Source organism: Prionailurus bengalensis, chromosome A3 (genome assembly GCF_016509475.1).
Source record: "Prionailurus bengalensis isolate Pbe53 chromosome A3, Fcat_Pben_1.1_paternal_pri, whole genome shotgun sequence".
Taxonomy (NCBI): domain Eukaryota; kingdom Metazoa; phylum Chordata; class Mammalia; order Carnivora; family Felidae; genus Prionailurus; species Prionailurus bengalensis.
The window spans coordinates 113,663,462-113,687,710 of NC_057354.1; the positions used below are offsets into that span (position 1 = coordinate 113,663,462).

The 24,249-nt window shown below is 39.4% G+C and overlaps 1 protein-coding gene across 13 annotated transcripts in view; it reads right to left on the reverse strand.

The window, feature by feature from the left end:
• The window catches only part of LTBP1 (latent transforming growth factor beta binding protein 1), a 403,075-nt gene that overhangs the window by 141,121 nt on the left and 237,705 nt on the right, over window positions 1–24,249 (reverse strand). For all 13 annotated transcript variants that reach the window (XM_043553208.1, XM_043553205.1, XM_043553212.1 and 10 more), the window contains one exon: window positions 2,551–2,673. In XM_043553208.1, coding sequence (XP_043409143.1) covers window positions 2,551–2,673 — 123 coding nt within the window. The remainder of the gene's footprint in view (window positions 1–2,550; window positions 2,674–24,249) is intronic.

Below are 24,249 nucleotides of genomic sequence, written 5' to 3' on the forward strand. Positions count from 1 at the left end.
TTCCTGCTATCTCCCCATTACTATTAAGGGCACCACCATCTCCTCAATATTTTTCCCCTTACACTGTAAACATCACCTTCTTTCCTGATTCTTTTCAATGGTCTTCAGACTTCCCCCACCGATTTCTTCAAAATATAGTTCACAAACCAATCAGGCTGGACTGACCCAAGTCACAAATCCTGAGGAACCCCACACATCTGTGAGGTTACATGTGGTAAATCCAGAGAATAGGGAAATAAATCTGCCCATTCAATGCTGGTGTAGAGCCCAGGTTTTAACTTCAAACTCTAAACTGGAGCATTTAACCAGCAACAAACCTCTCTTAATACTTATCATTTCAGCTGTTGTAGCTGAACCATAAAATTGAATTATTTATTTTTCAAATAAGAATGGATGGTTGTTTAATAAGTTCAGTATTATTGGGGCAATGACAGGGAAAATAAATGCTAAGGAAATGTGTAAGTGTTTCAAAAATCTCATTGGCAGATTTCTACAATCTTATTAAAACCTGGACATCTGCCCTTAACTCTAGACATCAGATCTAGTCAAAATTTAATAAAACACTTTGCGACCAGTTTTCCAACTTCACCTAATCTTCAATCTTCAGTCTGGTAATTTTAACCAGACTACAAGTTAAATTAAGAGGAAAAAAAAACAAACATTCAAAGCAAATTCTATATCCAAACTCTGTAAAATCTTTTACACTTAAAATTATGAAACTATTTAAAATATTTACTCATGTAATTCAAATCAGCCAGAAATGATCCCTAAATTATCTGGATATTGTCAACAATGTGAGTTTTGGCCTGAAATTTCCAGATCCCTGCATTAGTTTTCAAATGTACCTTGTATGAAACATCATCTTACAGTCTAATTTTACCACTCACCAAAAAAGCCCTGTAATTAAGTGTCTGCTTCGTGATCAGAACTGTCTGTGAAAGAATACAGAAGAAGGAACTTACGTGTGAAATTTCCTAATCTGCATTTGACACTTTTTAAAAGAAAATAGTAGTGATTAGTAACAATTATCCAGAAGACTCAATGAACTCTCAGAATTCTGAAAGTAATGAATGAGACTGTCATTTTTACTTTACTACATTTGCCCATATTTCATCGTATCTATGTGTCTCAGGGAGAGGTGCACAATTAAAAAGAACAGATGATACTGTCCATCAAGAACATGTCTTGACCAAATTCCAAGTTAACAGTGGAGGTCAGAAGGATGCAGCTTAACATATACAAAAGCCACATTAAAAAACAGGTAGTAACAACAAAAACCTAGCAGGACAGAAATACAGAATGCTCTTAAAATTATCCTATTTTCTGCCATGCAGTAATTTAAAATGTTTAAACTTCGGGGACACTTGGCTCAGTCAGTTGAGTGTCTGACTCTTGATTTCAACTCAGGTCATGACCCAGGGTCATGGGATCAAGCCCCGGCTCAGTGCAGAGTCTGCTTGGGATTTTCTTTCTTCTTCCTTTCTTCTTTCCTTCCTTCCTTCCTTTCTTTTTTGCTTTCTCTTTCTCTCTTTCTTTCTTTCTCCCTCCCTCTCTTTCTCTCTCTCCTTCTGCACCTGTCCCCCACCCATAGTGTCTCGCTCATAACTAAATAAATAAACAAATAAAATGCTTAAACTTTAATTGGATACAGCTTTTAAAAAATGTGCAGTATTCACCTACTTTGTAATAAGGGACATTAGTTCTTTAAAAAGTAAGGTTACCTTAAAAACAAAAAAATAAGATAACCTTAAAAAATTTGCACTTGAGAACTTTACATGTAAATGCATCCATCCTAAATGCATAAGGTGATCTGTAGTGATTACATTGGATTAGGTTTTGTGGTAAGAGAGTTTCTTTAGAAAAACTATATTTTCTCTATCAATATTGGAACATGTGGTTTAATGAGTAATTTTTATCCTTGCCAGGCACAAGAGAGAAGCTTAGAGACAACATTTGGAAGGCAAACAGTCTAACTCTGGGGACACATTTTGGTGGTTTTTGAGGACAACAGAGAAGAATCTTTGAAATAGGAACTGAATAGAAAATCTGAAATGCAGGGCCTTCATAACTATTTCCCAGACTCTTCCAATGAAGCAAATACGGTGAAACCTCATTAAATCCAACACCAGTGACTCAGAATTTGGATTAATTAAAGACAGAAGCTGGGACAAAGTTTAACACAGTCTAAATAATGCTGAAAATGCTCATGAAGGACAAAACTGTTTTCACCTTTCAGGTATGAAAATTTTAAATAACTGGTTCATCAAAGTTTGTTTTCTCAGTGTGCTTGTCCTCTACATTGATTTTTAGCTGTTATATTTTCCTGATTGCAATAAAAATTTATTTTGGAGAAAGTTCTAAAACATAGACGTTAGCATATCAGATCCGCCTCCTCCTCACTGTCATTTTTAATGAGATTTTCCTGCATGTTTACAATATTCAGCTGACCAATGAGTATATTTATCTTCTTCTGGATAGCCCCCCTCCTTAAAAAAAAAAAAAAAAAAAAAAAAAGATCCAAAATAGGAATAAAAAGTGATCATTACTTACGAACACAACTTGAAAAGGTAGGATCCGGGCCAAATCCCATTTTGCAGGTACATCTATAGCTGCCCATGGTATTCAAACACTCACCATTAGGGCACACGCCCTGTAGCTGGCATTCATTAATATCTGCAGGAAAACACAAGCCTTTTAGAAGGAGTCATCAAGCCCAGTTGAACAGATCCTGGCTATAAAGAGCATGCACTTTATTTTCACTACAATTGTCTCTTCGAGTAAATAGATGTTAGCTTTCAACACAACTGGTGCGACTAACCTAAAATCAAATCAAACATTCACTGAACACCTCCAACTTATCTAACAACTATTTAGTACGCACCTACCCTTACCCTGGTTCTTTTCTCAATATTAGAGATTGGTCAGTGGGCAAAACTGACGAGATTCCTGCCTTCACAGAGTTTGCACGTGAGTGGGTATTAGGTCTTAGACATCATACAGGTAAGGCAAAGACTCTTACCCTGTAGACACCTGCAGTCTAGCTGGACATACAACTACCTACAAATTAAAGAAAGGGAAAGCAGTTGAACTTATCACAATTAGAAGAAAGGTCATCAACTTGAAGAAGTCAAATTATGAAAGTGCCTGTGTAGACAGCAAGTCCCAGTGGAGTTAATTGGAGGAAGGGGAGATTAGAGCCCTGGGGCAGGGCGGGGGGAGGGGGGGGGATTGTCAAGACTTCATCAGGCATCAAAGGTGGGGATAGATAGATGGATGGGGAGGAAGGGATGAGGGACCTACAAGAGTGACCCCAGAGCGTGGGCACAGAGACTACAGAAGGGAAGGGGAATCAGGAAACCCTTAGTCAAACTGTTGGCTAGAAAAGTAGTTTCATAAGGTAAACAGTTGGAAAGGGAGCTTGTTAAAGCCAGGCTAAGTTTGGATTCACTTTTACTGAGAACAGGGAGCAATCCTAAAGGTTTCTGAGCATGAGGAAGATATAACCAAAGCCAGGCTCCAGGGAAATTCATCTGGCCAACACATGGCTTGATGAGAGGAGACCAGAAGCTGAGGACTGAAGGAGTAACCCAAGTATGAGATGTGACAAGCCAGGTTGGGGACGGTGAGAATAATTAGGAAGGAAGGAATGTTTCTTTTGAAAAGAACAATGGGCAGTGCATAGTTTGGCCAGCACAACACTGGAAAGGAACAGAAAGGAGTCAAAAATGCCTGGGAGGCATCTAATCTGAGAGAAAAGGAAAAGACATTGTTGGTTTTGTGGAAAGTTCTGAGGAAAAAAGAGGCAGATGAAGAGATTAGTTTTATATTTGAAGGTCACATGAGGATACTCAAACATAAAATTCAGCAGCAGTGGCATATTCAGGAATAAACTAAAAAGACGCCATGGCTAGAAATAGACTTGAGGTCAGCCACATATGGTGATTTCTATGGTCTGAATGTTTGCGTCTCCTCCAAATTCAGGTGCTGAAATCCTAACCTCCAAAGGTAATGGTATGGCGGGGGTGGCGGGAGGTGGGGATTTGCTTAAATCATGAGGAAGATCCTTAGCCTCTTCCATCATTTGAGGACACAACAGAGAAGTTTGAAACCAGAAGAGGGCCCTCAGCAAAGGTGATCATGCTGGCACCTTGATCTTGGACTTCCCAGGAGTCTCCAGACCTGTGGCTTATGAGCTACCCAGGCGGTGGTATTGTTAAGGCAGCCTAAACAGGCTATGACAGTGATCCAAAGGGAAATCCAAAGAATTTTAAAGAGGAGAGATAAAAACGTGGTGCTTTAAAAAAAAAAAGATTATAGTGTCATTTGCAAAGGTAATTAATTAAAAATAAAAAACAGAATAGGACAAGTTAAAAGTGAAGAATGAGTAGTCATTTATATTTTTATTCAGGATGGCTTACGAAGCTTAACATTAATGGATATGGTTATTAGCATTTCTATTTCCAATCATGTTAGCTTCCTTCAATCATCAGTTCTAATAAAACTTTTATTAACAACTATACAATTAATTTTCTAAATTAAAATTACACGATTGGCAGAAAAATATTACTAGCAGAATTGCCACATAAAAAGGTAAGTAGAGACCTCAGTAAATGATTATTTGCTTATATTTCATATTCTAAGTAGCCACTGATATCTATAATGGACTTATTTTATCAGACACCTGCAGTTTTTCATTTCAGTGATAAAATACATTTTCAATGACACCCAAATGACAAGTTACCATTCTATCTGTTGTAGAAACTCTACAGCATTCTAACTTGGGTCCAGCTGAAAACTGGCACAGCTAGATTACACCTGGCACAACAGATGGTATAGCACCTGATCATCTGATTCTTTGCCAGAGTGTACATTGTGCTGTAACACACAGTTATGCACAGCATGTAACTGAAAAGATTTCCAGGATCACTCATTCTCCTTAAGAAAACCACCATGAAGGACCAGGAAGAATGCCAAGTCCAGTTGGGGCTACATGGTACAACTAAAGCCCTTATCACATGTCCCAACTTAAACCTCAAACTTGAAGAATCAGCCAGTTGTGGTCAAAAAGGCTAGACACAATCTGTACTCTTCTGTTTTCCCTCATGTCCCCACTAGGGAGTGATTTATTAGCCTTCCTCTTTCCCTGAATGGCCTGCACTTCTGTTCACTGGATGTACCACTACACATTCCCTGTTCACCTCTTCGAATGCCAAACCTCCCTGCGACTGGAGTTTTCTAAGAAGTGGTGTACCAGCCTCACTGCTGGCTGCCAGGTTAAGGTGGAGGTTTTGTCTTTCAATGGATAAATACCTGATGTCCAATAACTTCCTTGTGCCCACTTCCAATGTCCTCTCTTCGACTCTCAACATTGCCCACTGCCCTCAACAATGATGCCATGGGGATGGAGGTCAGGAATTACGACTTCAAAAAACCCACTATGGCTACAGACAGGAATAGGAAAATGTCATAAAGAAGGGGAATCGTGCATTTCCTACTGTCTTGATCCTTATCAGCTCATGCCAAAAGCACCAGAAACACCACCTCCCCTAAGTTTGCCCCCCCCACCAGAAGCATGCAACTTTCTTCATGACACACTCTCTTGGCTTCCAAAGAAACTCCTGCTTCCATTAACTGCCTCAATTTATTTTTTAACCTATTCTCCAAAATACCATAAAATATAGATTAAAGCCCCAGGTTCTTTTAATTTACACACAGCAAAATATATCTTAAATATACAGCTACATGAACTTTTACATATACGTACGCATACATATATTCACGTGTGCACACGTACATACTGAATAACCACCATACAGACTGTGATTTAGAACATTTCCATCACCTCAGAAAGTTCCTTCACTGCCTCTTGCCAGTTAACATCTCTGCCCCCACAGGTAAGTACTATTATCCATTAGTGTGGCCTGTTCTTCTACTGCATATAAGGGAATCCTATTGTGTATGTTCTTTTGCTTGACTTTTATTCATTTTAATGCCTGTGAGAATTCATTCTTTTTTTTTTAATGTTTGTTTATTTTTGAGACAGAGAGAGACAGAGCATGAACGGGGGAGGGTCAGAGAGAGAGGGGGACACAGAATCTGAAGCAGGCTCCAGGCTCTGAGCTGTCAGCACAGAGCCCGACACGGGGCTCGAACTCACAGACCGTGAGATCATGACTTGAGCTGAAGTCGGACGTTTAACTGATGGAGCCACCCAGGCGCCCCGAGAATTCATTCTTTTACTGATGTTATATTTTTATTGTATGAGGGTATCAAAATTAATTTGTCCATTCAACTATTGATTGACATTTGGGTTATTTCCAATTTTTGGCTATCAGTAACAATGCTCCTGTGAACATTCTGTGTGTGTGTGTGTGTGTGTGTGTGTGTGTGTGTGTGCAGTCTTATATAATAGATGTCTTTTGGTAGGCCAAGGTAGTCATTACTCTCAGATTTATTTCCAGGAGTTTCTGGTTCATTAGAGAAGACTCATGCTTACTTTAATAAATAATCATGGTGTTGTCCAAAGTGGTAATGCCCATGTCCAGCCCGAACCCACTGCTCCACATCCTCACCAAATTACTGCCAGTCTTTTTCATTTTAGTTATTCTGGTGGGAGTGTAGTGTTGTTTCACTGTGGTTTTAATTTGTACTTGCAATATATTTATTGGTCATTTGGATATAAAAACATTCTCCTCTAAAATGCAATTATCTATAGGGGTGCCTGGGTGGCTCAGTCAGTCAAGCACCCGACTTCAATTCAGGTCATGATCTCACAGTTTATGGGTTCGAGCCCCGCTTCAGGCTCTGTGCTGACAGCTCAGAGCCTGGAGCCTGCTTCAGATTCTGTGCCTCCTTCTCTGTCCCTTCCCCACTCATGCTCTGTCTCTGCCTCAAAAATAAATTAAAAAAAAACAAACATTAAAAAGCAATTATCTATGGAATGCTGTAGGTAAGACTACTTCCTTCTTAGTAGTCAGGGAGGGGGGCTGGTGATTCCCATAGTGGGAAGGGTGTGTGCTCACCTGCAGGACATTCTGGGTTGTTATAAGAACTGGAGAACACATGGTGGGTAGGTACTAGGGAGCTCAGCATTCTAAAAGCGTGGTCAGTCCCCCTTGACAAAGAATTGTTCAGCCAAAAAGGTCCACAATGCCCTCGCTGAGAAATTCACACAGAGATGGTGAAAATCTTAGTTTGTAAGTACAGAAGGGACCATTTTCAAGGGAGGCTGAGGAATGAGGGAGTGAAAGTAGGTGCTGGCTACACAGAAGACCTGAAAGCTTTCATTCACTTGACTCAGTATCCGTATCTTCCCCGTCTGACAATCTCCCACTGTCGTGGAGACTGCTATGGTCTTAGCTAAAAGCACAAGAGACAGGGTCCCCCAAATCCCTGAGCTGGGGACTGTGTGGTTTGTGACCTAGAAGGCTACCATCCTAGCACTACTGAGTCTGACCAGGTCTCTGACAAGATTCATGAGACTTCACTGTCATCTGCTGAGCTGGTCCCAGAGCCCTGGGTACCTGGTACACCTGTTTTAAGCAAGGCAGTTGTCTTTCATTTGCTTCAAGTACTGAGCTTCTATAATAAGAGGATGCTTGTCGAGAAAATGTTTTAAAGTTTTGAATCCTGACCTTTTATTTCTGTGACAAATCATATTACAGGTTTCAACAACTTGCTCACAAATGAAACCTTCAAAACCATTCCATTCATAAAGTGTTAATTCCTAATAGACAAAATTTTACACCTAAACTTAGATCAAAAAATTTTTTTTGCTACTTCCTTCTTCCGTCCCCTGCTTTGCTCCCGAGAAGACTTACTAGGTGCTAGTTTATATTCTCTGTACTTAAAAAACAAAAACAAAAAGGTAAAAAATCAAAACTCCCATACTTTTTAATTTAGAACCTCAGAAATTAATATGAAATATGAACAATTAATGATCCAAATGACTTTCTCAGGTAGCCAAGCTCTTTAAGATCTTTCTAAATAAACTGATAAAAATCACAAATGCTTTAAGAATGTATTTAACTGAACATGTTATATCTGGACATGAGAAGTTTAAGGAGTACACTAAGAGAAGATATTATCAGGCAAAAGTTTAACAATTATATGAAACATGATGGGCAATTATGAATTTTAATTCTATTTAGACTTCAATTCCTATGGCTATTTTTTAAATCAAATAAAAGTTTTTAACTTGATTATCATTTTCATAAATAACTTATATCTGACAAACATAACTGTTTCAGATCAGAAGTATCATATTTTATAAGGGTCAGCCAATTTCCCTTAATGCATTTTGATTAAATTGAAAGTATTTTAGTTTTTAAACAAACAGATCAACAAATGAATTTGTTCATTGTTCTCCCTCTGTACAGCACTGATTTTTTTCTGGCCAACTATGGAAATCTATCCTTTCAAGGAATGGTATAACCACTGGAGACCTCACAGTTTTCAGAGTTAAAGAGTAAAGATCCAAGGGAATGGCTGAAGGGAGTTGGTCCTCTTATACAGCCAATCTTCATACCTCCCAATCTGAGCTGCTTGGTTAAGTCTAAGAAGTTGACAGAGGCAGAAACAAGAGGTGAAACTCATACAGCCTCATGAGCAACTTTCCAGTAGGCAAAAATCCATAGGGATACAGGTAACACAGAGGAGACTAGCTTGAAACATTTATAGACGGTCTCTGCCCACGATAGCCTACCATGGCTTCTAGCCATAACAAATTCAGTAATACAAAACTGGTCTTCTTGTAAGTCTAAAATGGTTGAATATTAGCAATGTCACATGGTTCAACCCAATACAACTGAAATTGAAGGCATCTATTACTCAGAGAGCAGAAAAATACAGAGTAGTTGGAAAATATGCTTAATGAGAGACCCTTTAAACAACCTCATATAGGGGCGCCTGGGTGGCGCAGTCGGTTAAGCGTCCGACTTCAGCCAGGTCACGATCTCGCGGTCCGTGAGTTCGAGCCCCGCGTCGGGCTCTGGGCTGATGGCTCAGAGCCTGGAGCCTGTTTCCGATTCTGTGTCTCCCTCTCTCTGCCCCCTCCCCCGTTCATGCTCTGTCTCTCTCTGTCCCAAAAATAAATAAACGTTGGAAAAAAAAAAAAAAACAACCTCATATAACACAGCTTTTGTATTTGAGTAGTAGGCAATGATACAATCTTCTAGTACCATGACACAAGGATCCTCACGTGCCTTTACATTTGTATTACTCACCTCCTCTCATGGGAACTTCATGACAATTCTGGATGGTGAGCAACACAACAGTCATTTGCATTTTATAAGCATAATTTTGTCCAAGATCTTATTTTTTAAAAGGGTTAATTAAAATACATGAAGGGTTAACAATCTAATCAGAGGCATATCCCATTAATACCTAGTTTTACTGTAATGAGGATGCTAAATTATGTTACCTAGAGCAAGCCATTTTGTTTCTCTTGATCTCACGTTCCTTTCCTATAACACAAAAGCGCTGAGCCAGATAATTCCCAAGGTTACTTTTAGCTTAAATATTCAGACTTTAAAACAATCTGCCAGGACTGAAAATACCAAGGAATAAATAATGACAGTTAATGCATAATATATTATGAATAGCATAAGTGTCCTTATGGGAAATAAACACACTTTTATGTATCCATTCTCCTAAAGGAAAGTATGTATGTTTAACAAAGTAATAATTTACTGCCTTTTTAGTGACGCAAGTTTATACAGGAAATGAGGCATGTCTAATAACCGAAAGGAATTAAGTCCAAGGTGAGAAAAGGGCATGAAGATCTTCACATTGTGTGAAAATATGAAGCCTTCTACAGATTCTGCTGTGTATGTTCAGGTTTTGCTGATGGAAAGAAATTCCAGCATATAAGTTGGCAATATAACTTCCAATTGAAAGCAGAAAAAAATTCCTCTCAAGGTAAATAAGTACTTTCCCTTACCACACAGACCATCTGGCTATTTTGCATGCGTTAGATACAGAACGCATCCTCTAAGAGAACATACGTATCCTTAAACTCCCACAGAAGCAGGTTCACTGGGGGTACACATATCCCTAAAGGCATGTGACAATATATCACAGGTACACACAGGCTTGGATCCTTTTATTTAAAGGAATCGGTTTCTAGATCTTGAGCCTTCATACATTTTCTTCTCTCAAAGTGATCTAAGAACACACATGCCCAGTCTCTTTTCCTATCCTTCCTTCACTCAGTGCCTTTGTCTTCTTTACAAAGTCAAGGCGTATCTCTTGCTCATCTGGAATCTTTCTATGCTTTCTAAGTACACTGCCCTACACGATGGAAAATTCTCAAAGACACCAAACATTTGAACATTTCACAAATATATCCCTCCTGAGGACGAGTCACAGGAAAAGCGATAAAGTATGGTTTGCTCAAGAGGGCCTAACTTTCACCAATTAGGTTAGACGGCAACATTATTCATAAGTTGAATGAGTCAACTCTGAAGCTCCAAAGTTTTAAAAAAGAAATTTTTTTTAAGTTTACTCATTTTTAAGAAAGAGACAGAGTATGAGCAGGGGAGGGGCAGAGAGAGAGAGAAAGAGAGGGAGACAAAGAATCTGAGGCAGGCTCCAGGCCCTTAGCTGTCAGCATAGAGCCCAACACGGGGCTTGAACTCATGAACCGTGAGGTCATGACCTGAGCCGAAGTGGGATGCTTAACCAACTGAGCCACCAGGCACCTCTGAAGCTCCAAAGTTTTGATAACACTATGTTCAGGGGCGCCTGGGTGGTTCAGTCGGTTAAGTGTCCGACTTCAGCTCAGGTCATGATCTCACGGTTCATGAGCTGTCAGCACAGAGCCTGGAACCTGCTTCAGATTCTGTGTATCCCCCTCTCTCTGCCGCTCCCCTGCTCGCGCTCGGTCTCTCTCTCTCTCAAAAAAATAAACATTAAAAAAATATGTTTAGGGGCGCCTGGGTGGCGCAGTTGGTTAAGCGTCCAACTTCAGCCAGGTCACGATCTTGCGGTCCGTGAGTTCGAGCCCCGCGTCAGGCTCTGGGCTGATGGCTCAGAGCCTGGAGCCTGTTTCCGATTCTGTGTCTCCCCCTCTCTCTGCCCCTCCCCCGTTCATGCTCTGTCTCTCTCTGTCCCAAAAATAAATAAACATTGAAAAAAAAAATTAAAAAAAAATATGTTTAAACCACATATCTAAACCAAATGCCCAAGAAATGATTCTACTGCATCCACTTAGTTTTAATGGGAAAAAATGTAGATGTAAGCTTGAAAATGTGTGACCACATAACTTTTTCCAAATTATTTTAGGAGATAAGTGAACCAAAAAAATGTTTGAAGGTCAATGTTCCAGAGCAATTTTACCCAAGGTACGTTATGTAAAACAAGCTTTATCAGCCTATAAAAGGGTCCTGTGGCCAAAGATGTTTGAGAAACTGCACGTTGTACAGGAACAAGCACATTACAAACCCCAAGAAGTCCTTTGGAAAAAACCCTGGGTTTTCTTTAACTTGGTGGGTTTTTTTTACACCTTCGGCCATGGAGCCTTTTTGCACACCCCGTCTATTTACATCCCTCCGAACTGGTGGTCCGTGAAGCACATTTTGTGAAATGTTGGTCTCTGCGGCTAGTCTGTTTCAACCCAGGCCTCACTGCCGCCATACCCTTCCCTCCCGACCTGTAACTGTCCCCCGCTTTGTAAATGATAATCCGGCACAAGATAGATTTGATCACTAGACTCACTGAGAGGAGGTAAACCACTGGGAGGGCACTCCCTTCCTTCCAATTCTTCTGTCTTCAGGGTAACATGATAAAAGAATTATCAGAGCCCAGAGAACAGCTTGTATTTATTTCTTGATACATGTGTGCTACACATGCAAGATGCTAATCACATACACATCTCTGTGGGTCTTGGATCTCTGACTCTAGTCTACAGACACTACATTAATTTCTCCTTGAAACATTCACAGTAACATGAATCCATCATGGGCTTTCCTCATCGCTCGTGATGCAACAGGCATCTTCCCATTGATTTTATAGCCCCAGAGATTAAGGTCAAAGAGCTATTGGAAAATACAATGTGCTAATGACTCACTTCACCACTGTCTTTCCTGAAGAAAAGTGAATAAAATAAACAGACATTTCCTTTTTGAATCCTATCCCAGTGATATAAGCACGGTAAGAAGACACATTAGGGAAAGACTCTCAAATGGAGAGGAATAGGTCCCAAATTGACTTTTAAATGCTGAAATAGGATGCTCAGGACCAGACCAAAATGGTTTCAATTCTTCCTAAAAACTCTGTGCCTATTTAGAATACAAACTGTGGCAGGAGTTCCAGGAAAATGCCTAGGACGGTAGAATAACCCCTTCCAATCAGTAACACATCTATCAATTCCCTCCTAGTCAGTGACTATCATAAAACTTGATTCAGAATCACATTAAGTACCCCACAGTTTCTGGGATTAAATCACTAAATACAGCCGAGTGTTGTGATGAATTTCTGGCAGGCTAAATAAAAAGAACTTTAGGGGCGCCTGGGTGGCTCATTCGGTTAAGCATCAGGTTCTTGATTTCGGCTCGGGTCAAGATCTCATAGTCACAAGATCACACCCCACGTCAGGCTCTGCACTGGGTGTGGAGCCTGCTTAAGATTCTTTCTCCCTCTCCCTCTGTCCCTCCCGCATGTGCATGTGCACATGTGCTCTCTCACTCTCTTTTTCTCTCTCAAAAGAAAAAAAAAAGAATTTTAAAAATTTGTGAGTATTTTGAATAACTTATTTATCAGGTCTGGTGGGCTCTAGCCTTAACTTCTAACTACTGATTTTCTACTATAACTTCCCAAACATATAGCAAGAACAAGGGATTCTAAATTTCATACTTATACATACATTATTCTCATATCCCTATTTCCCATTTCTTCCTACTAAGAAACAAACATCACAATAATCAAGTCCTTTCTGATAGTGGAACTGAAAGCAACTTTAGAGACCATGCTAACTGTAGGAAATACTACGTAGACAGAAAAGTCCAAGAAGAACATGTTGAAGGTAGGGGAAAAAGTATTTTCAAGATTTTTTTTTTTCAATGTTTATTTATTTATTTTTGGGACAGAGAGAGACAGAGCATGACCGGGGGAGGGGCAGAGAGAGAGGGAGACACAGAATCGGAAACAGGCTCCAGGCTCTGAGCCATCAGCCCAGAGCCTGACGCGGGGCTCAAACTCCCGGACCGCGAGATCGTGACCTGGCTGAAGTCGGACGCTTAACCGACTGCGCCACCCAGGCGCCCCCCTCAAGATTTTAAATGAAAGCATCAATGGGTATTATCACTTCACTAGCCAGAATTTCTAATATTAGGAAATGGTACTGGCCACATGCTGTTGAATGGAAGAAGCCAGACACAAAAGAACACATACTGGATCATTTGAAAGTTCATAAAAAAAACAAAACTGATCTATTCTTGTAAGAGTAAGCTACCGATTATTCTGGAAGAAAAATACATTGTTCTACACATAGGCTATATACAGATACAAAGTTTTTTAAAAAATACAACGAACATTGGGGTGCCCAGGTGGCTCAGTTTGCTGAATATCCGGCTTTGGCTCAGGTCATGATCTCATGGTTTACGAGTTCAGGCCCCACATTGGGCTCCATACTGACAGCTCAGAGCCTGCAGCTCAGAGCTGTGTCTGTGTCTCCCTCTCTCTCTGCCCCTCCCCCACTTGTGCTCTGTCTCCCTCTCTCTCACTCAAAACTAAACATTAACAAAAATTTTTTAATAAATTGTATATATATATATACATATATATTGTATATGTATATATGTATAATGTATGCATAGACATATATTATGCACATATATATACGTGTGTGTGTGTATGTGTGTATATATATATATATATATATATATATATACACACACACACATACAGGGGGTGCCTGGGTGGCTTAGTCAGTTGAGTGTCGACTTCAGCTCAGGTCATGATCTCATGGTTCATGAGGTGGAGCCCCATGTTGGGCTCTTTGTTGACAGCTCAGAGCTTAGGGCCTGGAGCCTACTTGGGATCCTGTGTTTCCCTTTCTCTCTGCCCCACCCCACTCATGCTCTGTGTGTGTGTGTGTGTGTGTGTGTGTGTGTGTGTGTGTGTGTGTGTCTTTCTAAAATAAAATTTAAAAAATCAAAAAGTTTATATATATATATATATATATATATATATATATATATATATATAAACAAATGATATAGTTTCCAGTATAATCCACCAGAATTTTTTTTCCCACCAATACTTTGTCAATATGGCTTTATGAGCAGATGTAAAGTGACCTCACATAACACACAAAAAAAATCTTCATTTCCTTTTTTCCCAGAAAAAACGCACTTCTACTTGCTGAGTCAGGGTAATCCATCAGGGTGTTATAGACTGACTTTCAAAATGACCCCAATTCTCCACCTCTCCATGTATCCATGCCTCTTGCTATGTCCTCACTTGAATGTGGGCTGCCCTTATTACTTCAGTCTTTCAACCACAGGACAAAGTTGAAGTGACAATGTGTCAGTTCTAAGCCTAAGACTGTAAAGCTTTGTGTGCTTTCACTCTCTCTTGAACCCTGCCACCAGCCTGCGAACAGCCTGTGTTAGCTGCCCAGAAGATGAGTGACTGTGTGTAAGACAGCAGATTCATCCTAGCCAAGACCATCCTGTACCATCTAGCCCCAGGCACCCAGCAGCAGATCACAGATGCAAGAATGAGCCTGGTTGAGATCATCCGCCCCTGGCCTGGGTCAGCAAACCTGCCCAGTTGCACCTAGAAGTGTGGCAACTACATGATTATTTTATTTGTTAACTGACAGGGGAAAGGAGAAGAGATGATCCTAGAAAAGGAATGCCTCAGAATCTAAATCAACTATAGCCTAAGTAACAGTACAGAAGCATCAACGCAAAACAAAAGCACAGAAACAAAAACAAGAGTATTTAGAAGCATAGATATTCTGCTTCTTAAAAACTTCATGCTAAAACTGAACAGGTACAGGGAAGTCTGGGTGGCTCAGTTCGTTAAGCATCCAACTTCGGCTCAGGTCATGATCTCATTGGTTCGTGGGTTCGAGCCCCAGGTTGGGCTCTGTACTGACAGCTCAGGGTCGGGAGCTGCTTCAGATTCTGTGTCTCCCTCTCTCTCTGCCCCATCCCTGCTCATGCTCTGACTCTCTGACTCTCTCTCTCTCTCTCTCTCTCTCTCTGTCTCTCTTTCTCAAAAATAAATATATATTAACAAAAATTTAAAACTGAGGGGGTACGACTTACATGATGTGATAAATAATGTGATAAAAAAAACTTTACACACCAGATACATTTACAAGGCAACTTGCTATAAAATTAGACGATGAAGTTTGGACAACTCTATGATTTCTAAACCAATTTCAAACCAGTAAAGAGCTTAAGAGCTAAACACAGAATGTGAAAGTATCAGCGGGCATCCACCATTATTCTCAGCTCTACCATTTGCTGAGCAAGGCTTTAGGTCATGGTTTCCCCACCTGCAACAAGTAGGTGTGGTCATTGTCAAGACCTTAGAGATGAGAAAACACATTAAAAGTACTTTCATAAATTGCACACTGCTATATAAATGTTAAGAGCACAGGGAGGAGTACTCAGCTGCAGAGGTAAATTCTACCACTCTCCAGCTACATGACCTTCCATCGCTTAATTTTTTGGAGTCATAAGACTTAGTTTCATTACCAGTTTAAAAGAAAAAAAAAAAAAGGTAACACTACGTATCTCCCAGGGTTGTTCAATTATGACACACCTAAGCATCCGACACAATGGCTCCACCAAATAGGCACTGAATAAATACTAGCAAAATATATAAATGGGCAGATACAAAATATGCAAGCAATGATGACCAGAAAGGAAATCTATTTTATGAGAAAAAAGAAAACTATCAAGTTATTCTCGTGTAAGTAATATCATAAGGAGACAAGCCTCATGTTAACAAAATCAACAGTAATGACAAATGGAGCAGTAGCTGGTCTAGCTAGTTCCAAAAAGTTGGGTAAGAACTAAAGAGTATTAGAGGAAGAACTTAGGTTATATACAAAAGGCTTATTAAACTGGGCCTGAGGAGCGCCTGGGTGGCTCAGTCAGTTGAGTTTCCAACTTCAGCTCAGGTCATGATCTTACAGTCTGTGAGTTCGAGCCCTGCGTCGGGCTCTGTGCTGACAGCTCAGAGCCTGGAGGCTGCTTCAGATTCTGTGTCTCCCTCTCTCTCTGCCCCTCCCCGACTCATGCTCTGTCTGTCTCAAAAATAAAATAAAAAACATTAAAAAAAAATTTAAACTGGGCCTCAGTGCTAGTGAACTTAGGATCACAGACCATGAAGTCACCTGCTGTCAGGATCACCATCACTAAAAACATCTTTATGCCTGTACATGGTCATTGTCTCCCTTGTACCTTGTTCCAAACGCCACAAGAAGGCAGCCCTGAACAGGCTGGGTGGGCGGACCTTGAGTGAGAGGGAGTAACGATGCAAGAGAGGGAGAGCACAAAACTCTCACTACTAAGTTAAAGCCATTTATTTTCACTCTATGCAAATTCTCACCAAAATCTTTGAAAGAAACCACAAATGTCAAGGACATAATATATATAGCAAACTATATCAATGTTCCTCTATTTAAATATAAATTTAAAAGAAGCTTACAGTCACTAGCCACTATATCAAACAAATTTTGCATTCAGCCTGCCCCCTCCCCATACCATAATAAGTAATTCATCCACCTTCACCTACACCTGTGGGATTCAGCAGGCACAGCATAGCACATACTCTCCCATGCCCATGTCTTAATCTCTTCTGGTCCCGATGACTTTCCCAACTCCGATATCATCTTTCCCAAACTGCAATTATTTTAAGGTAAAATTATTCCTACGTAGAAAACTCAGACGAAATTATTAAAACCAACAAGAGTTAGTTCCAATAAAACAGTGAATATTAAATTACAGTCTTGCTCACAGCCATATTCAATATAAAGTGCCTGGGGAGAGCCTAAACAGGGAGGCAAGGGAGGAGAGAAGGGACCTATGGTCAGTGGGCTCTCTACTGCTAGTGAGAAGGGAAATGCACATCCTCTCCAAAAGTCATGTGTACAGGATAAATCACAGCTTGGAACCAGTCATTTCTCTTGTAAAAAGAACCATGGATTCACTGAAGCTTTACGTTCAAGTATGCTCATGACAGTATATGTATTAAGAAAAAATAGAAACTAATCTGAAAATAGCACTTTAGAATAATCAAATGAATTCTCCAGTATCCATTAACTAGGATACTACGTCTGCATTAAAATAATTCTTAATAAATTTAATAACATGAGAAAGTATTATCTATTAAGTAAAAACAGTTTTCACACTTATCTGTGAAATATGATGTAAATATCTATCTATAGATATCTATAGATATATAGCAGGAACTACAGCAAAATGCACCAATGTTTGAAGGTGATAAAGGTAATTTCTTTTCTTTTTCACATTTTTTTTTTACCATTTATTCATTTTTGAGGGAGAGGCAGAGCATAAGTGGGGGAGGGGCAGAGAGAGGGAGACACAGAATCAGAAGCAGGCTTCAGGCTCTGAGCTGTCAGCACACAGCCCGACACGGGGCTCAAACTCACGAGCTATGAGATCATGTCCTGAACTGCAGTCGGACGCTTAACCAACTGAGCCACTCAGGCACCCCAGGTAATTTCTACTTTTTATACATTTCTCTAGTTTCTAAGTTTTAAACACTAGGTGTGAATTATTTTATAAATAAAAAAGACAATGTGTTTGTTTTAAAGATTAGGTTTTTAAGTGCTATCCAATTTGCTAACTAAATGGGAACTTTCTCTCTGAAATTACAGTGTTTGGTTCATTCCTTAAGCACTTACTACCTGCCGCCTTGATATTTGAGTTGTAAGTAAGAACAGGGATCTTCATGAGGGCGGGAATTGAGTCTTATTATATTCTAATATTTCTCAGAGTATCCCCATTTAAATCATCATTAAATATCTATAAAGCAAGTGAGCTAATGAATGGCAGATGTTGATGCAGATGGGCTGCTTAATTCAACAGGGAAAAAAGACTACCTGTGGATAACAATTATATAACTTGGAGCTTTGTTTTCTCAAAGAAAATTTATAATACATACATACATTAAATATCACACTCTGATACTGATATCTTGGATTTTAAAAAGCTCAATTCTGATACGGATATATGTTAAAGAAATGTAACACAGTAAACTCGCGCTTTGGCAGTCTCCCAGGCTCCAAACGCTTAGCAACTGAAAACGAACTATTAAAAGAAGATTAAAAAACAAGAGAAACATGTTAGTAAATCTGAAACGGCATAGAAATACATGGTAGTGGGTGGAGCTACTGAATTTCTGTGTCTACCGCCCAGAAGGAAACAGGGGCAGCCAGGATTTAGCAACGGAAGGTAAGAATCCGAAAGAACCTGTGCAGAAGCATTCTTCCTCAGCAGCTGAAATCTAGCAAAACTTGTCAGCATGCTTAAAAAGTTAGATGAATGAATATATTTAAACGGAAAGAAACAAGACCAGGCAGCTATGAAAAATTATTAGAAACCTCAGAAATGGAAAACAATCTTAAAACTACAAGTCTAATGGATCGGACAGAGTCCAGATAGGCTTAAGAAAACAAGACTGAGGAAACTGTAAGATGGAACTGAGATATTCATTCAAAACGCAACCAAAAAAAAAAAAAAGACAAAAGGATACAAGCACAAAAGACTTGCTCAGAGACATGAAAATTAAAGACGTCTCCAACACTAGTCAATAGGAGTTTCAGCTGAGAAACATGGTAGAAAAACAATATTTGAAGAGATAAGAGTTTATCATTTTTCAAATGTGAAGACAGACATGACTGTTCAGATGGACAATGCGCTCTGTCCACTGAGCAAAATCAAAATAAATGCAAATATTGACACATCGTGATAAAACTACAGAAAACAAAGAATTCAAAGATCTCAAAAGAGAGAGAGATTACCTACAAAGGAAGAAAGTATCAAAAAGAAGTCAGAAGACATTAGCACAATGTGGTCAAATGTATTGCTGGCAAACAACCTGGAACTGAACACCTGACCAGTGTCCTTACAGAATGAGCTCCAAACAAAGATATTCTCAGACATATAAAGTATATTCTTCTCAGTGACCCTCACTTAAAGAACTGTCAAAGAATATAATCTTAAAATACAGACTGGCAAATAAAAATACAGGACACATGGGGGCCTGGGTGGCTCAGTCGGTTGGGCGGCCGACTTCAGCTCAGGTCATGATCTCGCAGTCTGTGGGTTCGAGCCCCGCATCGGGCTCTGTGCTGACGGCTCAGAGCCTGGAGCCTGTTTCAGATTCTGTGTCTCCCTCTCTCTGACCCTCCCCCGTTCATGCTCTGTCTCTCTCTGTCTCAAAAATAAATAAACGTTAAAAAAAAAAATTTAAAAAAAAATACAGGACACACAATTAAATTTGGACTTTAGACAAACAAGTAATTGTTAGTATATCTGTTCCAACCAAATTATTTGCTATTTATCTGAGATTCAAATTTAACTGGCTATCCTGTATCTTATCTGGCAAACCTACCTCAAAAACAAAAACAAAACAAAACAAAAAACTCATGAGCCCACAAAACAAGCACAGGATACAAGAAACAATGCTGAATGAAAAACCTGATAAAATTCCAGTACATTCATTTAACTATTAACTGGATTAAAAAAAAAACTTCGATGTCCATTAACTATACCTTTGAAAATAACTATAAAACGGTGACTCATTCTGTTACCCAGCACTATGCCAGAGACCACGTTTTCTACAACCAAATACGTTTTCTTGAGGGTCTCACCTGCACTTTCTAGTTTTCCCAAAGTACTCAAAGACCAGCCTTCTATATCCTTACCATAATACAGTCACAGTATTTTGTATTCATTAAGGTGTCTGAAATAGATGCTATTGCCCAGCCAAGCTCTTCATAACCCCAAATCCCCCAAGTATGGCTTACTGATACACAGTATTAAGATTGTGAGTTTCATTTAATCACAGAAATATGCCCCTGAAGAAAAAAAAAAAAAGTCCATTATCTTTTCTATGTTCCAAACAAACTGTGGTTTCAAATGCACTTTGGGGCACCACCTTAAAGGAATCCCACACTTGGGACTGTCCATGCTAATGGATACAATGATGCCCTATCTTATCTGTTTTGTAAATCTATTTTATTGAAGCAGAATAACTGGTGTAAAAAAAAATGAGGTGGAAAGTTACGTGGACAGCTCTGTCATAGCTCCTGTAATGGGCTCATCTCGAGTCAGCTAAAATTTAGCTAGCTGGGAGAGTGAACAAAGCAAACTGTGTCCTGCTGATTTCCAACTGACTTAATTACACTGAGTCCAAGGTCCAGAGGGATGCCTTATTCACCAGGCCTCTCCTCAGTCTGTAGCTTAGGGGAACCCTGCCAATTAATGTTTGTGGATCACTGAATATTCGTTAATGTTTGAGATTATCTATGAAAAAGGAATATACATACACTGGATTATGAAAGTGCAGACATCTCTCACTTACATATTGTGGCATTGCCCACAGCACCTCTCAGCACATGCTAAAACAAAATGTATAGAATAATACTAGGTTGATTTCATACCTACAGCTCATGAAATGAATGATTTCTGTGTATCCAAAGAGGTATTTGCTTTTAACAAAAGACTTCACTAAATAGATTGCTCCCCAAGTGATTTCAGAACCAAATTGCATTTTATTGGATTTACGCCTAATTTTTAAGAGCTCATTTATCTCATGACAAAGTTATGGGCAAGTGAGAATACTCAAAATGCAGGGAAGAAGTGAGCTCCAGAGTCAAGGAGTATGAAAGCAGGCACTCCTATTACCATATTCATGGGGTATTATTCCATTTAATTCTAGCTCTACATCAAACCTTAGCATAATAATCAAATGACAAATGTTGTTCTAGATCTACCAGGAAATATGCTTGTATTGTTTGTTATGATAAATGAAGCAAATTATAACAATTCCATAATGTTAAGGGTAGTGAGGGCAGGTTTGAGAGCTCCATGTGTGTGTGTGCAATAAATCATTCCTTTGAAAAGATAATCGCAGCACCGCTAGAGAGGAGAAAAAAACCCAACTTGGAGGGAGGGCAATTATTTGAAAGCTCCTCAAATTAACTTGTGCACAGTTGGTTCTTTGTTACTGAGCCCACATTACTAAACGTTGTTTCAGGACATTAGTTCGCCTAGGTGAAGGAAATAATGTAATTCTAGTTATTAATCACTTTAATTTTAAATGTGCTTTGTAAACTGAGAAGACATTAAACTCTAAGAACAATGTGGAACGCACAAGTAATTAGCGGTTAATGGGCTCCTTTTGAAAACTCTGGGATAACAAAATCTAAAGCTTCGAGCTCTAGGAAAAAGGAGTGTACATATGTAATGTGAGAAAGTTCTATTTCATTTTACTGACCAATAGTGTCACAAAGGGAGTGAAATTAAGCCCTTCTCTCAAAAGTAATTTTAATAGATTATGATGAATGAAATCATATTATTTTATGAGTCAATCTTCTCTGCAGTATAATTTAGCGGTGCCTTTTTGAGGCACCATGAAATAGAATTTTCTGTGATACTTCACTCCAGATTCCCTGCCAAAAAGTCTGACACTGTTTTGCAAATATCCTCCTGAGACAAACGTAAGCCAGGATTTGGTGTTACTGACTGTCAGGGCAAAGAACGAGATGGAACCATTTCCTGTGCTCAGTGTGAACAAAACTTGCAAAAGGTCACTCCATACCATTCATACCAGAAGAGATAAATACAAAAATAACAACAAAAATCAAGCAATTATTTAAAGGATCCTTCATTCTCTTTTGCTAAGATATGTGGCCGATGTTTACTTCTACTTCCATCGTGGTATTTGTACAAACACTGTTAGAACCTTGAACCAGCTAGAAGAAGGAATACGTTGGATAACCATCTTTTCTTATTACAATAAATCTTATTAATATTGATTGCATTACCTTCTAATACTCCTCACAACAGATGGCGTACCTTCTAACAGCACGGCTAGTTCTAAAGAGCTGGTATCTACATTAGATATACCTTAGATACATATAAAATCAGTAAAGGAGGCCATGTTGCACACAGAAACAGAGGTGGTTTGGGAGTTTAATCCTGGCTGAGCCTCTCATTCTCTGTGCGATCTTGGTAAAGTGACTTACTCTGTGTCTTGGTTTCAATTGGGATTAATAATGTCTAAAGCCCACCCCACCCCTTCTTACCCCACAAAAACATGCACATTCTTCATAATTTGACATCAGGAAATTAGGAACACCAGACATTCTGGAGCATCTCTGATAATTAGTTATAGCAGGTTTGCAACGTGGAAGGATAAACAAGGATCCGCCTCCTTCTGAGAGGAGGCAGACACACCTCAACACAGGGTACACTTCAGGAAACTTCCTATCGAGGCGCTAAAATGTGTATGACAGACCCAGCTGTCATTTCTTTCTTCTCATCCATAGCGTCTATCCCAGGCAACAGAGTAATGATAGCCATCAGACACCTGGAATGTACCTACAAAGTCTCCCAACCTCATGGACTGTGCAGGACAGAAATTCCCTGGAGCACCCCATGGCCAGTTGTTTTGAAGGGTCTACTGAATTATGCCCATTGTAGGAAGCTCACTATTTCCAAAGGCCTTTCAGTACAGTGTTGGGGAATGCTGTTCCACAGAAAGTTTGCTCTGAGTTGTCAATATGCCTCCTTTTAACTCCATTCTATTATTGACTGGTTTTTGAAGCAACTCATAAAGACTTATTTTGCGATGCCTGGGTGGCTGAGTTGGTCAAGCATCCAACTCTTGATTTTGGCTCAGGTCATGATCTCACAGTTCATGAGTACAAGCCCCGCATCAGGCTCTGCATGGACAGTGCGGAGCCTGCTTGGGATTCTCCTTCCCTCCCTCTCTCTCTGCTCCTCCCCCACTCACATTCTCTCACTCTCTCTCAAAATAAATAAATAAACTTAAAAAAAAAAAATCAAAGACTTGTTTTGTAGGACAGTGGATCCAACATTTAAAGGCATGTTTATAAGGCAGCCATTCTATTTCTCTGTAGTCTGCTCTTCTCCAGGGCTAAACACCTTCAGGATTCCAGGCCCCTCATGAGCTCTGTTGACTTTATTAGCCAAAAGACAATTAATACCAAACACCCAAACCTCAAATTCACTCTGACTAGCAGAGGACAAGATTGTTACTTCCAAAGCCCTGCTCATTCTGCTTCTACTAATGCATTCTAAAAATGGGCTAGGGCTTGTCATATAGATTTTCATCCAAATCTGTGAAGCAATCACTTCATTTATGCTGTAGAATATATATTTAGCCATCTGTTCATTCAACATCTTCATTCTTCCATCCATTTCAATCTTCCATCCATTTAACACAATCTCTTAAGGATATCTTAAATTCTGATTCCTACGTAATATTGATTAATCCATTATTCCCACGTTACTAAGATGTTTCTTACACAGAGTCTTGGGTGCCCTCTCCCTGAGCAGTTAAATCTAACTTTCAGCAGGATTACCATATTTTAAGGCAACACTTTTTTAAAATGCATGGTACACCTATGTACATTTCAAAAGAAAATTCTTTTCTTGCTAGAGCTCTACAGATCATAAAAGTTAGATAGATGCAATATGGAACAACCTGAGAAAATTCTCAGGTAATTAAGACAGTCCACTGACATAACCCTTTTAATAGGAATTAATCTAGACTTTGTAACATTACCTTAATCTACCCTGTCCTATATAAACACATACTGGTCAAGGATACAGAGCCCCAGAAAACAAGTTGGAAAACATGTGCTGTGTTCTTAATGTGGATTTTGGTTCACTAATGGAGGCTCTTTCTCCATTTTAATATATGCACATTTCCAAGTTACTAATAACTCCTTTACCCAGACATTTAAGGGGAAATTAGGAGCATTAACTGGACAAACCACAGAGTAAATGAAACAAAATTTGATATCATATGTGGGTACTAAACTAGGTACTCGTAAACCTGAGTTACAACCCCAGCTCTATTTAGCCTCAGGAAAGTCACTACACCAGTCTGGGCTTGAATGTCCTGGTCTGTAAAGTACAGACACTGGGCTACGGGATCTCTGAGGTTCCCCCTGCTTGTTCAAATCTGCTATAAGGTGCAAAATAAGCTGAGCAAAAGCACTCAGGACAT